Genomic DNA, 18073 nt, shown 5'->3' on the forward strand with positions numbered 1-18073 from the left:
ATCTTCCCATCCCTCCACAAGGCCCCTGTTCAGCATAGCAGGTGAGGCCGCCTGGCGAGGTATTGGTCATACTCCCCCGTTGTATCCCCCGACCAAGAGTCTGAAGCTCCAGGACACTGCCCTTGAGGCGGTTGAGGTGGGATCCCTCGCTAAGTCCGAGGGAAAACCTGAACCTGGTGGGTAAACAGATGATGATGATGATTTATTATTGGCTTCTTTCTTTTGTTAAATGTATAATAAATTAATATAATGCAATATACGCCTTCTGTAATTGGCTTGGCCAATACATAGCCCATCTTCATAAAATATAGAGATAAATTTATATATTTAGATGCAGTTAGAAAGTCCGACTCACTGGCTGAACGGTCAGCGTTGATACCTTTGGTTCGGAAGGTCCTGCGTTCGATTCTCGGCCGGGTCGATGACTTTAGATATTCAGGCACGTGTAGTGAACTCGTGCGGCTTGGAGAGTGGGTATTCATGATGGTCCAGATATACGAACCACACCACCGAACACGAAATATTGAAATAGACCCCTGCAAGTAAGATTTGCGTTATGAAGGATATCCGGTTGTAAAAGAGGGCCGAATCCACAATTTCAGCAGAGTTCGCACTCGTGACCACACCAGAGTGTACCGGGCGAGTTGGCCATGCGGTTAGCGTCATGCAGCTCTGAGCTTGCATCCGGGAGATAGTGGCTTCGAACCCCACTGTCGGCAGCCCTAAGGACGGTTTTCCGTGGTTCATCATCATCATCATCATCATCATCATCTGTTTACCCTCCAGGTTCGGCTTTTCCCTCGGACTCGGCGAGAGATCCCACCTCTACCGCCTCAAGGGCAGTGTCCTGGAGCTTCAGACTCTTGGTCGGGGGAAACAACTGTGGAGAATGACCAGTACCTCGCCCAGGCGGCCTCACCTGCTATGCTGAACAGGGGCCTTGTGGAGGGATGGGAAGATTGGAAGGGATAGACAAGGAAGAGGGAAGGAAGCGGCCGTGGCCTTAAGTTAGGTACCATACCGGCATTCGCCTGGAGGAGAAGTGGGAAACCACGGAAAACCACTTCGAGGATGGCTGAGGTGGGAATTGAACCCACCTCTACTCAGCTGACCTCCCGAGGCTGAGTGGACCCCGTTCCAGCCCTCGTACCACTTTTCAAATTTTCGTGGCAGAGCCGGGAATCGAACCCGGACCTCCGGGGGTGGCAGCTAATCACGCTAACCACTACACCACAGAGGCGGACTTTCCGTGGTTCATACCAAGCAAATTCTGGGGCTGTACATTAATTAAAGCCACGGCCGCTTCCTTCCCACTCCTATGCCTTTCCTATCCCACCGTCGCCATAAAACCTGCCTGTGTCGGTGCGACGTAAAGCAAAAAAAAACCACAAGGGTGTGGAAAGAACTGGCAGAAAAGGAGGTGTGATTATAAAAATATTCCGTTATTGTAGAAAATTTTCAGTTTTTATGTGATTTTTTTATTATAGCTGAGTGTGATTTTAAGCATTTTGACAGGTACTGTTATCCCTAGCCTTTTACCAACGCAGCTGTGTTTCCAGTATCAGCCAATGTACGTAAATTGTTTAAAATTTCATGGCGGTTCGGAATCAACAGCAAAAAGGAGAACCCGTGACTATGATCAAGACATCAAGATTCACGTTAAACTACAAGCTAGATTTCCACTATTTCTATGAATGTCGAGGTACTTCCCTTTATCGATCAGTGGTAGAGTGCCCATCTCCAGATCTCAATATCGAGCCCGGAAGAGACAGCAGGATTTCTAAAGGACAGAAAAATGTTCATTCCGCCCTCCATACTGCGTAACGTTGGCATGTCAATATACCAGGTAAATCAGCTATACTTACCAATATTTTGTTTTGCTGCCCTACAAACATGTGAGATCGCTGTGAGGTTGATATTTCTCTGGTAGCATCTCATATGGTACTAATCTTAGCCTTCGAAATCTACAGGACGTACGGTACTGTAGAAAGCGCGCCATATTCATCACCTGATCGACTGGGCGGTCTAAACGAAGGTTATGAGCGTTTAACTTATGAATGTAACACATACAGATTGGTATCATTTCTTTTAATAATTGTGGCTGTTGAAAGGCAGAGCTTCCATTATTTTCAAGAACACATTCTTGTTCTCTAAGTTTATCAGATCAGAATTTACGTAATCAGCTGTTATTAAGATGAGACCTCATAGTTTGTTAGGTATATTACCTTCATGAGATGAGTAATGTAAATTCAAGGGACAGGGTATTTCTCGAGGAAGTTTTTCATTGCAATGTTAACGTATAAAAGGGTTTTTTTTAGAAATATGATGTGTTGTGATTTTAAATACTTTGTGTGAAAGTTGGCAGTTCCCACAGTGCTAAAGAAGTCGTCCGTACCAGGACGAAAATACAACTATACTAGTAATTATACACTTATATTTTCATTTATTTCGAATAAGGCCAGGGTATATTCAAGGAAGACAAAAATCTAACCGAAAATGTAACTGTTACAGAGAATAAAGGGAGATACTCGTATATCACTCATTTTCCTGATCTGATGATTTCTACATTTGTCTTTCTTCTTGTCTTACAGATTTATAGCAGTGCGTTTTATTGTTGATCAAAAACTAACATAAAAGGTCAGTAACCGAGTGAACCTAGAGTATATACTATCTGCGCACTTTTTAGTGATAGATTTACACCCTAGTGCTGAAGTGGTCGAATTCGGTTATCTTCGAGAATCGTATTGGCAACCTTTGAAACACAAACTAAGAATCGCTTATCATCGCTGTGCGACATCTGGCGTACACTTTGAGTACTCGTACTGTTGTTGTTTACACAGCAAAACCAAACTATAGAATTCATGCTAGGAACACGTTTCGCAACGGGAAATGTTATATAGTATTATATATTCTGTGTGTGACACAGTTGTTTGCTTAAAATAATAAAGGTTTATAAAATTCATATCGATCGATCATATTATCGATTCAATTCAGATTTCATTTCCATTCAGCTGGCAGTATTAACGGAACCCTTCCTACTTCTCCAACGAGTACAAAAATCTATCACTAAAAAGTGCGCATACTATACGTGTCATCCCTTGGGTAGTATTATTCAGAACGAACTACCTCTCCCCTCATAAAATGAATGCGAAGTAAAAGCAAAACACAGTCTAGAAATGTAGAATTATAGTATGTAGTTTATAAAACCTAACCTTCTAAGAAATTATATTGGCATTATTATACATATATTTCAAACATTTAAGATTAAACTATCGCTAGTAGTGCAAGCTCACAGGTGGGACAAAATTATCCCCGATTTGGCCAGAAATCGAACCAAGGTACCTTTGAAACGAAGGTCACTGCGCTGACCATTCAGTCAAGGAGCTGGACTATTATTGTTAATATTATTCCCTTCTTTCTTTCTTTCTTTCTTTCTTTCTTTCTTTCTTAATCCGTTCACCCTCCAGGGTTTGTTTATCGCTAGGACTCAAGGGCAGTGACTTAGAGCGCGATACTTTTGGTTGAGGATACAACTGGGAAAGGAGGACCAGTATCTCCCGCAGTCGGCCTCACCTGCTATCCTAAACAGGGACCTTGTGGGTGATGGGAATACTGAGATAGACAAGGAAGAGGGAAGGAAGCGGCCGTGGCCTTAAATTAGGTACCATCGTGGCATTTGCCTGGAGGAGAAGTGGGAAACCACAGAAAACCACTTTGAGGATGGCTGAGGTGGGTATTGAACCCCCCGAGGCTGAGTGGACCTCGTTCCAGTCCTCGTACCACTTTTCAAATTTTGTCTCAGAGCCGGGAATCGGACCCGGGCCTCCGGGTGTTGCAGTTAATTACACTAACCACTACACCACAGAGGCGGATGTTATTATTATTATTATTATTATTATTATTATTATTATTATTTATTTACCTTCCATTGTCCATAGACCTTCATAGACTTAACGGTCGCATCGTTTTTTATGTAAGTACGTTGTTGTACGTTTCGTTTATCAGTGAAATAAATCTGTGACGGATGCTTTATTGGACTATCAGGGAGTACTTCGAGTTTCAATGCATAAATTTCACCAGATAAACGAAGACATAAATATAAATAAACAATGATCAGCAATGACAAGAAGAATTCTGTTATCGCTTTCGTAACTTGTTATTAGGTCATTGTTTCAAGATCAAACTGTGCCACAGATGCCTGAAAACACTCATTTAGTTTTTAGTGCAGATCTGGGTCACCGTAGGATCTGACATCACTCTGTCAGATAACTGACATCATTGAACTTACCAAGGACGTCCAGACGGTAGTTGAAGCTCACAAACACCACTCCAGCACCAACGAGATAATCAGGAGTAAGGCCAGCTGTATTTCCTGACCCTGTCTTGTAAGCACCCCCGTGAATGAAAACCATCACTGGTTTGAGAGGTTCCGATCCTGGGAGCTGAAACAAGAATGCAAAATGAATTTATGAACACTGGACAGCCACATTCATAGCAGTCAGTAATGTTATTTTGAACAAATTACTTATTCTGCTTTCCCATAATTGGAGATTGCCTAAACTGGCAAATCCTAAAAAAGAACTGAATTACTTTATAATCTGTTGTTACAAAATGGAACATTTCTTTTGTGTAACTGTTTTGGACTGGTATATGGAGGTTAGGTATTCTGAATTCTCCATACATATGTAGACCATGATCTATTTTAGGCATTCCTCATTCGCTATATAGATCCTCTGAAAGCGTACAGACACACTTCATTTATCAAAGTATATTTCACTGAGCCAGTTCTCAGTGCGATTAGGGGAACGTGACAGTGAGCCTGCATTCGGGACATACCGGGTTCGAAACCCATTGTCGGCAGCCTTGAAGATGGTTTTCCGTGGTTTCCTATTTTCATACCAGTCAAATGTTGGGGCTGTACCTTAATTAACGCCACGACCGATTCCTTCTTATTTCTAGTCTTTTTCTATGCCATCGTCGCCGTAAGACATAATCTGTGTCGGTGCGACGTAAAGCAAATTGTAAAAAAAAAAAAGTGTGCCTCAGGTTAAACAAACCTCAGTGTATTATCATCGAGCACCAATCATCAGACCTGTTACTTCAATGGATGTTACCTCATATCTATCGTTATAGTAAGTTGAATTGCAAGTAGCACATTTCTCCTCATGTACATATACTTAATACAATAGTGAAACTATGAGTTAAACACTTCTGGATAGCTATCATGCCGATTCGCCTACAAGACTCTTTCTCTGTCAAGCCTCACGGCTTCCTCGTCTTCCTCCTGGTAGTTTCTACCACGCAGGACTGATACTATTGCTGACCTTATCCTGTGGTTACGGGTGTTCCTTAGTAGTTCTCCATTAATGTACTACTGTATTGAAGGACTACGTAGCTAAACTGGCTAGGCATTACGTTCCTGTATTCAGGATTGCAAGATGACATTCCTTGGACTGGCGATTAAGGTAAGGGTGTATTCTGCCCGAAGGCAGGTCCGAACCTCCGCGAAGATGTGCCTGAGTCGGAGTTTACGTGCGGTAGGGTGGCCAGTTCCTTTCCGCTTCTCCATTCCCTTATCCCCCAACAGCGCGTGGCAACCAATCCAAATCTTGACCCCGCCCAATGTTGCTTAACTTCGGAGATCTCACGGGATCCGGTGTTTCAACACGGCTACGGCCGTTGGCTGATTGGTGATTAAGAGCACGTAAACCGAGGGATCCATGTCGGTAGATTTAAAGGTGCGTCAAAGAACCCCTCCTCTTAGAATAATTCTGAAAATATAGCGCTCCTAAAGATGCGATAGATGTTAGGCATGCATTGAAAATCTACAACTCGTTTCCAGTTTCCATCTGGTTAGGAATGGAATGAATGATGTCCCCATCTAGCAGTGAGGATAGGAATTGTGCCGGCTGTCGAAGCCTGTCGCACTCCTCTCTGCAATGATTAATGACTGATAAATTACGTGAAATGATACTGGAGAGTGTTTCTGGGAAAAAATATAGTAGGGAAAACCGGATTGCCCGAAGAACAAACTGTCACGCCTCTGATTTGTCCAGCACAGATCTCACATGGAGTGACCGGGATTTGAACCACGGTATCCAACGGAGAGAGGCTGGCGCGCTGCCACCTGAGCCAAGAAGGCACTGTATACGACACGTATTATTATTACTATTATTATTATTATTATTATTATTATTATTATTATTATTATTATTATTATTATTATTATTATTAAGGCCCAATAACTACATACTCACAGTTTTTGGAGACGTCCAGGTGACGAAATTTAGTCCTACAGAAGTTATTTTAAGTGCCGGTTAATCTACTCACAGGAGGCTGACGTATTTGAGCACGTTCAAATACCACCGTACTGAGCGAGGATCGAACCTGTCAAGTTGAGGTCAAGAGGCCAGCGCCTCAACCGTCTGAGCCACTCAGACTCTTCTTCTTCTTATTATTATTAGTATCATTATTTTTCTCCAGCTCCATGGGTAAATTGGTTGCGTGCTGGCTTTTGGTCCAGGGAGTCCTGGGTTCGACTGCCGGCCAGGTCATGGATTTTAACCCTCAGTGGTTTATTCCGATGGCTGCTGGGCTGGAGTAAACCAGCTTTTTGGCCTTTGAGCGAAGGTGCCTCGAGCAGTAGACCCAAGAGATTCCGTAAATTCCTTCACGGGAAATCATGCCCGGAATATTTCAGGTTTGAAAAAATTATGTGACCTCTAATGTTAATTCGAGTTTCATTGTGTGTTCAGTGACCTCAGATCTGTCGGGCAGTTCAAGTCTCGTTGTGAAAATGTCGCCAACTGTTACTCTCATAGGTCGTACCTGTAATAACTCGTACTGCTGCTACAATAATGAATAAATTTTCGTTCTCGTCCCGATGTAGTGCAGCTCTTTTTACGCATGTCTCCTATAGAGGTGAGCTGTATGTACTATTTTAACCACATACCACCCCTCCTGCAATCTTAAATCTCTGACAGTAGCGGGAAACAAACTCAGGCCTCCGATAACACAGCCAACAGTCCAACCGTTATGCTACTGCTGCAGTAATAGAATACTTGAGCATTCCAAAGAGGCCAACAGAATTCAGCATTTAGTTCCTATGACACTATCTATTGTATGACCTTGGCATGTACAGAAACGATCTCAGGTGACAGAATCTATATTTCGTTCGTTCGTAATCTGTTTACCCTCCAGGGTTGGTTTTTTCCCTCGGACTCAACGAGGGATCCCATCTCTACCGCCTCAAGGGCAGTGTCCTGGAGCTTCAGACTCTGGGTCGGGGATACAACTGCGTAGGATGACTAGTACGTCGCCCAGGCGGCCTCACCTGCTATGCTGAACAGAGGCCTTGCGGGGGGATGGGAAGATTGGAAGGGATAGGCAAGGAAGAGGGGAGGAAGCAGCCGTGGCCTTAAGTTAGGTACCATCCCGGCATTTACCTGGAAGAGAAGTGGGAAACTACGGAAAGCCACTTCCAGGATGGCTGAGGTTGGAATCGAACCCACGTCTACACAGTTGACCTCCCGAGGCTGAGTGGACCCCGTTCCTGCCCTCGTACCACTTTTCGAATTTCGTGGCAGAGCCGGTAATTGAACCCGGACCTTCGGGGGTGGCAGCTAATCACACTAACCACTACACCACAGAGAGAGCTATGATCTACACTGAAGAAAATTGAAATCGCAACACCCAGAAGGAGTAGTGCTACATTGCTGCAATTGAATATGCAGGACGAATATTCGGTTGTGATTCGATGATTACACTTTCAGGTCCCTCTGACCGCAAGTTTGGACAACAATCAATACAGGATGTGCCCATCACGAGCTGAAATACATTGATGAATTCGTCGAAGCATGGAGTCAATAAGGCCCTGGATCGCTTCCTGACGAATTGTGGCCTATGCTTTCTGCACTGCACGGGTCAGTTGTTCCAGAGTTGTGGGTGGCTGAGGAGGGTTGGCCTGTTCTCGACCCATCATGTCCCACACATGCTCAATAGGTCCGGGGATCTGGCGGGCCATTCTAAGGTTGTGATGTCGTGGAGAGCTTCTCTGGAGATGCGTGCAGTGTAAACCCGCGCATTGTCCTCCTGAAACATCCCATTAGCAATGTTCGCCATCATAGGGACAACCACTGGATTGAGTACCCTATCAACGTACTGTCGAGCAGTCATAGTGCCCTCAACAAGCACTAATTTTGATTTCACATTAAAACCAATAGCTCCCCAGACCATAATGCTTGGTCTATTTTAACCACGTACCAACCCTCCTATAATCAATACAGGATTGCTTCTCGCCAATAAGATCTGGGCGGCCCCTCTCCCCGGTACGTCGGCGCACACGATTCCGGCGATCACTGCGGGCAAGACAGAAGCGCGATTCATCACTAAAGACGACCCTATACCATTCGTCGACCCACGTCGATCTTTCTCGACACCAGGTCAGACTCACACGTCGCTGTTGTGGGGTCAATGGAACACCTTCTGCAGGGACACGGGCTCGTAAGCCAGCAGCACGCAGGCGATTACCAACTGTTTGCTGTGTAACGTGGGGTGCCACAGCTGCTCGAATTTGCGCTTCTGCTGCATGGGTTTCAGAACGGGCCATCCGAATGATGCGGCGATCCTCTCTCACAGTTGTCTGTCGCACTGGGCCGGTGCCAGGTCTACGAGTGTGGGTACCTTCACTTGACCACTGCTGCCATACAAGTTGTCGGCCAACACGTGCAGCGACAGTCCTTAGCAATAATCCAGCTTCACACTGCTCAATTATCCGAGCCCTCTCAAGCGGCGACAGTTGTTGATAGCGTGCTCTTCTCTGTCTTCGAGGCATGTTTGACGGGGAACACTTCACTGCACAGCCTGCAAGTCAACTACGCTACACCAGAGTCCGTATACTGGAGTTGATTCCTCTGCGACTAATCACGCGGGGAGACCTGTAGCAACAATTCAATGGGTCTGTAACTTTGATCGCTTACATACCTATATGGTATCGTTCCATATCTTGAAAATCAACACAAACGACCAATGTCTTCATGGTGTTGCAATTTTCATTTTCTTAAGTGTATATTTACCCTTCATAATTAATACAATCTCAGCAGTAGGTCATCCAATGAAGTTTAATTCCAGTTGCCATTCGGTAGGTTAAAACAAGACGTACCGAACTCGATAGCTGAAGTCGCTTAAGTGCGGCCAGTATCCAGTATTCGGGAGATAGTGTGTTTGAACCCCACTGTCCGCAGCCCTAAAGATGGTTTTCTGTGGTTTTCCATTTCCACACTAGGCAAATGCTGGGGCTGTACCTTAATTAAGGCCACGGCCGCTTCCTTCCCATTCCTAGCTCCTCTCTGTCCCATCGTCGCCATAAGACCTATCTGTGTCGGTGTGACGTAAAGCAAATAGCAAAAAAGAAAAGACGTCATAATTAACAGACAAGCGGACTGATTGACGTCAAACCATGGTCTTCTGGCTATTATGAAGACTATACGATTCTTCTTCTTCTTCTACTAACTATTATTAGCCGGTCCCCTGGTGTAGGGGTAGCGTGCCTGCCTCTTACCCGATGGCACCGGGCTCGATTCTCGGCCAGGTCAGAGATTTTTACCTGGTTCTGAGGGCTGGTTCGAGGTCCACTCAGCCTACGTGATTACTATTGGAGAGCTATCTGACGGTGAGACGGCGGCCCCAGTCTCGAGAGCCGAGATTAACGGCCGAAACGATTCGCCATGCTGACCACGTGACACTTCGCAATCTGCAGGCCTTCGGGCTGAGCAGCGGTCGCTTGGTAGGCCAAGGCCCTTAAAGGGCTGTAGTGCCATGGGGTTTATTTTGGTTTATTATTACTACTATTACAGCAGATATTCTCAACAATACAGGGTGAAGCGAAATTCGCGTACTCGGGCGTCGCAGCGCGACTCCTCACATGCCAGCAGTAAAAAAATATGTCTTACAAAAGTTCGTCCTGCGAGTATATCTGGGAGAAAAAGGACGTTGAAAAGTGGCAATCTGGCAACACTGTAACCACATGTAGGGTAACTACCCTTGTCAGCACGTATTAGCCGGGCTGCGCAGTGGATAGAGTTTTGAGTTAGCATGCAGGAGGTCGAGGGGGTCGATCCTGCTTTGAGGCGTATGTTTTTATTTCGTAAATGTAGTCCAGGTGGTATGGTATCTGGCATCTTAATCGTCAACAGTGATTGCAGCGGGTCCTCTAAAAACCATTTGCACATACATACTAAGATCCTAGAAATTCACGAACATTCGTTTTCATTGGTCAGCTTTGAAATATGCCCTTTCCACGTCGTGGGCGTGAATTTATTCGAACCACTTCACCTACTAGATGCGTTACAACATGTTCAGCGTTACTAAAGTTTGTAAATGTAGGATACATCTGTTTACCCTCCAGGGTTGGATTTTCCCTCGGACTCAGCGAGGGATCCTACCTCTACCGCCTCAAGGGCAGTGTCCTGGTGTGTCAGACATCGGGTCGTGGGATACAACTGGGGAGAATGACCAGTGCCTCACCCAGGCGGCCTCACCTGCTATGCTGAACCGGGGCCTTGATGGGGGATGGGAAGATTGGAAAGGATAGACAAGGAAGAGGGAAGGAAGCGGCCGTGGCCTTAAGTTAGGTACCAACCCGGCATTTGCCTGGAGGAGAAGTGGGAAACCACAAAAAACCACTTCCAGGATGGTTGAGGTGGGAATCGAACCCACCTCTACTCAGTTGACCTCCCGAGGCTGAGTGGATCCCGTTCTATCCCTCATACCACTTTTCAAATTTCGTGGCAGAGCCGGGAATCGAACCCGAGCCTCCGGGGGTGGCAGCTAATCACACTAACCACTACACCACAGAGGCGGTCGTCTTACTGTATTACAGTATGTAATGTCCGATGGAATTTAGCAAATAAAAACGTGCGCCTCAACCCAGGATGGTACCCTTGACCTCCTGCATGCTAACCCAAAACTCTACCCGCTGCACCATCTGTACAGCACGACTAGTATGTGCCGACAGAGGTAGTTGCCCTACATGTGGTTACAGTGTTGCCAGATTGCCAATCTTCAACGTTCTTTTTCTCCCAGATATATTCGCAGGACGAACTTTTGTGAGAGACATTTTTTTATTGCTGGCATGTAAGGAGTCGCGCTGCGACGCCCTAGTGCGCGAATTTCGCTTCAACCTGTATAACTTTGTGATCTGAGGATGTAGGTTCCAGACCATAATAGTCGAAGCAACATACTAATGCTAACACTTAAAAAGAAAAGACAGAAAATTGCAGGGGTCCGCCTCAGGTGTAGTGGTTAGTAGGATTAGTTGCCACTTCCGGTGGCCCGGGTTAGATTCTCGGCTCTGCCAAGAAGTTTGAAAAGTGGTACGAGATCTGGAACGGAGTCCACTCAGCCTCGGGAGATCAACTGAGTAGAAGGGGGTCGATTTCCTCCTCAGCCATACTACAGGTGGTTTTCCAAGTTTTCCCGCTTCTCCTCGAGGAAAATGACGGGATGGTACCTAACTTAAGGCCATGGCCGATTACTTTCCTCTTATTTGTCTATCCCTTCTGACCTTCCCATCCCCCGACAGGGCCCCTGTTCAGCTTAGCAGGTGAGGGCGCCTGGGCAACGTAATTGTCCTCCTTCCTAGTTGTATCCCCTGACCCAAAGTGTCACACTCCAGGATACTACCCATGTGACGATAGATGTGGGATCCCTCGCCGAGTCCCTAGAGGGTAAACGGAGTAAGAAAGGAAAGAGAATGGGAATAAAAAACAAAATTGTAGCAGTAATTAAATCTGACTTGATCAGAAGCTGAAAGAAGGAGCTTACCTGTGGTGTAAATACGTTTATATAGAGACAGTCTTCACTTCCATACACTTTATTCTCGGCCCTGTTGAATTGCCTGCAAATGTTACCTTCCTGAAAGGCTTCAAACGTTCCATTCCAAGGATCTGGGGCTACTGGGGCCTGAGGAACAAAATAAAGGTGTTAGCCTACACCACAAATTATACAAGAAAGTGCAAACACAGTTGAAAATTGCACAACTATTAGCATCGTTACAGGAATGTTGCTACCTCTGGTTTATTTAACTAATCAAAAAAATTTGTTGACGGTTGATATACTACGTGGCATTCAGCATTATATGGAATCTAAACAACAGGAACATAAATTTTCAATTCACCGGGCGAGTTGGCCGTGCGCGTAGAGGCGCGCGGCTGTGAGCTTGCATCCGGGAGATAGTAGGATCGAATCCCACTATCGGCAGCCCTGAAAATGGTTTTCCGTGGTTTCCCATTTTCACACCAGGCAAATGCTGGGGCTGTACCTTAATTAAGGCCACGGCCGCTTCCTTCCAACTCCTAGGCCTTTCCTATCCCATCGTCTCCATAAGACCTATCTGTGTCGGTGCGACGTAAAGCCCATAGCAAAAAAAAAATTCAATTCGAATTTTCCACTCGCGTGGCTTGAGATTTGTACCGTGACAGGATGGTGATAAGGCAACTGATGACGTCACTCAGCTAACATGCCTCCAAACAGCTGGCAATTCAATCACTTACTTGAGAGGCGTTTCCCATGATTATTGTCACAAAATATTAACTAAGTTAGTAAATTAAGTGAATTCAGGTTACATGGCGTATAATACAGTCATTCAATTCATTCACAGTTGAACTGCTGAACTAATGTGTTCTCTACAGATACTAATACTACAAAGAGATAAAATTTGTGAGATTTATATGTATGTGGAGAGTGGTCTTGTGGACGACATTTACTACTACTACTACTAATACTACTGTTACTAAATGCTTTCATTTCTCTCCTGAAGGGGGAGGCGGGCCTCCTAGACGGTGACGCCACCTCTCAGGCCAGGAGATTTGTATTGGGGAAGGAGATGAACGGAGAAGGTGAGAGGGTTGGCGCCCGTGGCCTTCTAACCGGTCACCACCCTCTAGGACCCCGGTAACATCCTAGCGGTGATGAGGTTAATAACCTTACCCACCAGTTGAGGGAAAAGAAGGAGATAGGAAAAGAGAGAGAGAGAGAGGGAGAAAGAGAGAGAGAGAGAGACTGGTGTGAAGGTTGCTATTGTGTCCGCCCCAAGAGGGTAGATTAAGCGAACACAAGAGAGAACAAGGGCGAAAAAGAAGCAACAAGTCACAGTACATCAAAAAATTCAAGGATAAAAACGCCACCAGCCAACAACATGATACTAAAATTACCCAAAAGGAAGAAAAGAGAGACACTTACCCAAAACGTGGAGGAAAAGCGACTTAAGGTCCGTGGACAACCAAACAAAGAAATAGTTGCAGCGCTGCACCAAATGTGGTAAATGAAAACCAACTTTTAAGTGATATGAAAGAAAACTTTAATAGACTTTTAAATGAGAGGTAACATTTCAAGATAATATCAGGAGTGGACCTAGGTTCATTATTAATTCAGATAATACCTTGAACCATATTGTTTAAAAGAAAGTAAATACTCGATTAACAATAATTGGATTAACCTGCAAGAAATTAATATGATTAATAAATAAATACCCAATGAGGCAGCTTTAAATAAGAAAATGCAGACTTCATTTAACAAAATAAAGGAACTAAATCGTAAAAATCAACAAGAAAAAAAACAACAGTGACCTCCATACCGTCAAACAAGATAATTAAATATTGATTTAAATGTGATCGATCACGCGTTTAAGAAAAAAAAAAAAAAACAAATACCATGTTTAGTAAACAAACCGTAGTTCCATGACCTTTAGGCCGGTTGCCTTTTAACTTTACCACAATTCGTTCCAATTTCTACCAAGGGCAATTTCCAAGGGCACACGAAAATAAAGGAAGAAGTTACACATTTCGCCCAGCCAAAGAACGAGACGAAACGACCAAAGGTAGGCCGAAATAAATCACTTTATATGAAAGAAATGCCAACGATACCAGAGAACAAAAATATATTCAACCCAGAAGCACACACCAACAACAACAATCGCGGTAAAACAAAAGCCACAACAATTACCCAAACACACGTTGCCATAGTAACGGACAAGCAAAGCACGGTCTACAAATGAGAAGTAAAACCAACGGTGTTAAATCAAAAAAAACGGAGATCCCATAAACAATGCAAAAAGAACAAAAAGGAGAAATAAATCCCAGAAGGCAAGGAACCCGAAGGAAAGCTAACCTCGCTACCTTGGAAACTGCGCCTTGGTTCACACCTTATTGTACAATCAAGTGCAAAAAAAACTTTTACAGAATTTTACGATAAACATACTAATTTTTTTTTTCCACCGTGCGAACTCCATTCTAAAATGATTAATTGCCGAAACCGTTTCCTAAGGTTCACAGACGCACACGATATCCAGCACAATTTTCGAAGAGGAAGTCTTAATCCAAATATTATTATTATTATCATTACAGTTATCTTGAAGTACGCCGAAACACATAAATCTTCTTGCTTCCCCAGAATTACTTTAATCCAAAACAGTTACATACCTTTGAGTCCAGAAAAATTGAGAAGTTCAAACCTTGGCCATTGTTATTGAAGACCGGCAACCACGAGGCCGTGAACTAAAGTTGTTCACCAAGGATCCTGGAGGATTATCGTAGCAAAAACATAATCCAATGAAACAGTAGGAGGCCAGCAACTAATAGAATAAGGGATAATCCCTCTTAAGTTGGTTTCATGGGGGTTTCAGCACCACCAACCGCCGCATAGCGGAACACTCACATACACGTCTATCCATGGCGGCTACAGCACGCCGACTCCCTCGGAAGTAGTTGCTAGGGGTCAACACTAGACTCGCCTCACCACTCGCTCACGCGCAGTAGGCGCAGACCAAAACTCCGTTCAACAGCGCGCGGCATATCATAACAAAGGAGATATTGGCGAAAGCCGATTGACATAGAATTTCCAAATGGCAACACACATGCCAGTTCGAAAAGGTTATGGGGGGGGTCACAAACTACTTAATACTGTCTCAGTCCTCCCGCCCCGAAAGACGACAAATCTGGAGCATAACACGATGATGATGTGGTGGTCACATGTATACTAAATTTGGGCGAAGTAGTCCAACAGGGAACGACCACCAAGATTAACTAATTTTAGTTAGGAGTTCACATGACCAGGTTAATAGTCCAATACACAGTTCCATATCACATAGTTTTTAGAAATAATTGGCGGGCTGCGATCAACATCAGTGTCCAGAAACGTTAACCGAGCACTCGGAAAATCACCAGAGTAAAGTTTGTCATCAAATAGAGAGCACAATGACCAGAGTTCGCCAAATATTCAGTTTCACCCAATACACATTGTTTCAATACATCAGACAATGATATAGTTTATGACACATGACGCAGTTCACCTTGAGGTTTGGCAACTCTCACACTAATCACAGATGTACTGACCAAAATTAAACAAAAACCACATGATTATAAGTCCACGCATCCAGGTTATTTTCTCAAGCACGGTGGTAAATTAATTTTTAATGCATGAATACCTTTACAAGTCTCCTTTGATATTAAGGAAATGCATGATCTCGTGTTGCAAAAGGTTACAACAGGGGAAATGAAACGCACCGGAAAACCCGAATGGGGGCAAAACCACAAGAAGAGGGAGGAAAAAAAACCAGGAAACTTAAAGTAGGTGAGTATTCAGTTACAGGATCCACAGATCCGCCAATTAACTTTACATAAGCTAGTTACCAACAAACTAGCTGAAGCCCAGAGCTCTCCACTTGGTCCAATATAGTACAGAAGGAAAAGGAGGGCCCATTCAACAACAATTAAGAAATCAAAGGGAAACTACGTAAAATATACCATGTTACTCTGCCAACGAAGGACACTTAGCCATGACACGAAGAGAAACAATTAACCAGAACACATAGACACATAGGGTACGATCCAACACATAATACCAACTAGGACTAAGACAGATATCCCGAAGGATCATGAACATAACGGAAGGGAAAGCAGTAATATTATTCAAGCACAAATCACCCACAAGAAAAAAATATATGTAAGTAAAGGTACAGGACCACTCCAAAGAATAGACGTCCTTGGAACATATGGTTTAGAATAGCAGGAGTTAAACTAAGAGGACACATGAAAGACCTATCAAATTACACTTTTAGATATTGGAGTGACACACACACAACCACAGAGTGGCGAACTCGTCAATCAATCCAAGGGTCAAGAACGAGGGGTTGAGCGAAATACAAACCACACTGGGATCGGCAACTTATCCTAGTTCACCAACAAAACACAGGTAAGAACTCAAGCATAGAAAACTAATTTTTGAACAGACCAACGGAAAACCATCAGAGAGAGGGAACGCAGAAACCACTCGAGTTACAGAGAGATAAGACAGGCAACAGTAGCATCGATGGGCAATCAGGAGACTCCTATAGGTTACCAGATGGAAAAATCGCGATCAGTCAGTCATCCATAACGGCCACATCAAGGTACAACTACCAAAAATAAATGCACGGGGCAACGTGGTACAGAATAGTAACCACAAACCTAATTCTGCGTAAGGAAGAACAAGTCGAAAATCCCAGAGCCAACAGATAACTAAGAATTGCCCACCCGAAGATGCACTTCCTCGGAGTAGTGGATACCAAACCAACAACCAAATCTACCGTGACACAGAGGTAAATTAAAGGACATATCACATCCCAACCAAGGAGTCTTGACAGCCAAACAACGTAATCCAAAACACGATTACCTAAATAATGACAAGGTAGCAGCACGGGTTATTCATAGAGAGATAAAGGATAGCTATCCTCAACGCGTGCTCACAGACCACACAGAACAGCACAATACAAAGCAGAAATTACAACAGCAAACCAGGTACAGATTAAGGACTAGGTCCATCCCACAGAAGCACCAAAGGAGAAATATCCTCAGGAAGGAAGTCCGACCGTACCACCGAAACTCCACACGCCAACCGGTAGATAAGGAAAATTACACTACGTTACACATGGTCCACAATTCAAAAGGATCCAAACAACCCACAACAACATTACCATGTTACAACACAGGAGATACAACCATGATGCTGGGAGGAGTGCACCAACCGAACGCCCACAGAAAAAAAAATCGCAGACAGATTTTCTACATAACCCCCGAAACGACCCCCAAAATCAAAGGTTAGGAAGATAAATTCAGCCCAAAAACCCATTACAGGAAAAATAATATAGAGGGTTCACGCATAGAAAACCACTTTTAGAACAGCCGCGAAGGGTGCCCAAAAGGAGGAGTGTCAGATCACTCGATCATGGATGAATACAAACATCAGTATCCGGAAAAGAAACACCTTTAAGACACGCGGTCCATGCAGAAGGCAAGCAGGGAACCTTTCCGCCACCAATAGATCGAAACACACCACAATCAGAAATCGTACAATACTAAAATGGCACAAATAGTAACCCAATCATGACTAAGCACCACACATCCTCAAACACCCGCACACAATGAAATGATGACAAAATGGTAAACGCTCAGGCACCAGACACACTCCCTTACATTCCATCCCAAGCACACCATAGCTCAGCAATGATTAAGTCACAAGATGATCGAAGGGTTCAGCGGAAGGAATCCGATGCGGAGCCACAGAAGAAACAAGTCTTTGAAATTACATAAGCCTAGAGAAAACAGAGGGACAACAAAGCACAATCTAAGTTAGATGTCATCAGATTTCCCCAATGGAACTTCGGTAGCGCACTACATAAGCATAAGGTTATACAACGGGGATATCTATTCCAAGGTATTAATACCACCATCACGAGACAATTAAGGAAAGACAATTTCTAACTACGAGGATCCACACCTAGAAACAGTAACACACAAGAAGTACTAAATTAGAGTCACCAACACGAGGCACAGAAGGACCAGATTGACTCGCTCGCCATCCCACAGTATGTGTGCTAAATTCACTAACGATACAGGTCAGCTACCAAAGGTGTATCCATCCAGCGGAAGATGCGGTACAATTTGCCAGATCAACCGGGTTTAATTTGAGAAACATGAACGCGCCTAATACGCTTTGCTACAGGGTCGCTTACTAAAATAGAAACGGGAGACAAGAACTC

The 18073-nt window shown here is 44.2% G+C and overlaps 1 protein-coding gene across 1 annotated transcript in view; it reads right to left on the minus strand.

Moving 5' to 3' along the window:
• Nucleotides 1-18073, minus strand: part of LOC136877328 (juvenile hormone esterase) — a 52423-nt gene that overhangs the window by 18806 nt on the left and 15544 nt on the right. The window contains exons 2-3 of the mRNA XM_067151272.2: nt 11824-11961; nt 4289-4442 (exon numbers count right to left, since the gene is read on the minus strand). Coding sequence (XP_067007373.2) covers nt 4289-4442; nt 11824-11961 — 292 coding nt within the window. The remainder of the gene's footprint in view (nt 1-4288; nt 4443-11823; nt 11962-18073) is intronic.

Source organism: Anabrus simplex, chromosome 7 (assembly GCF_040414725.1).
Source record: "Anabrus simplex isolate iqAnaSimp1 chromosome 7, ASM4041472v1, whole genome shotgun sequence".
Classification (NCBI taxonomy): Eukaryota; Metazoa; Arthropoda; class Insecta; order Orthoptera; family Tettigoniidae; genus Anabrus; species Anabrus simplex.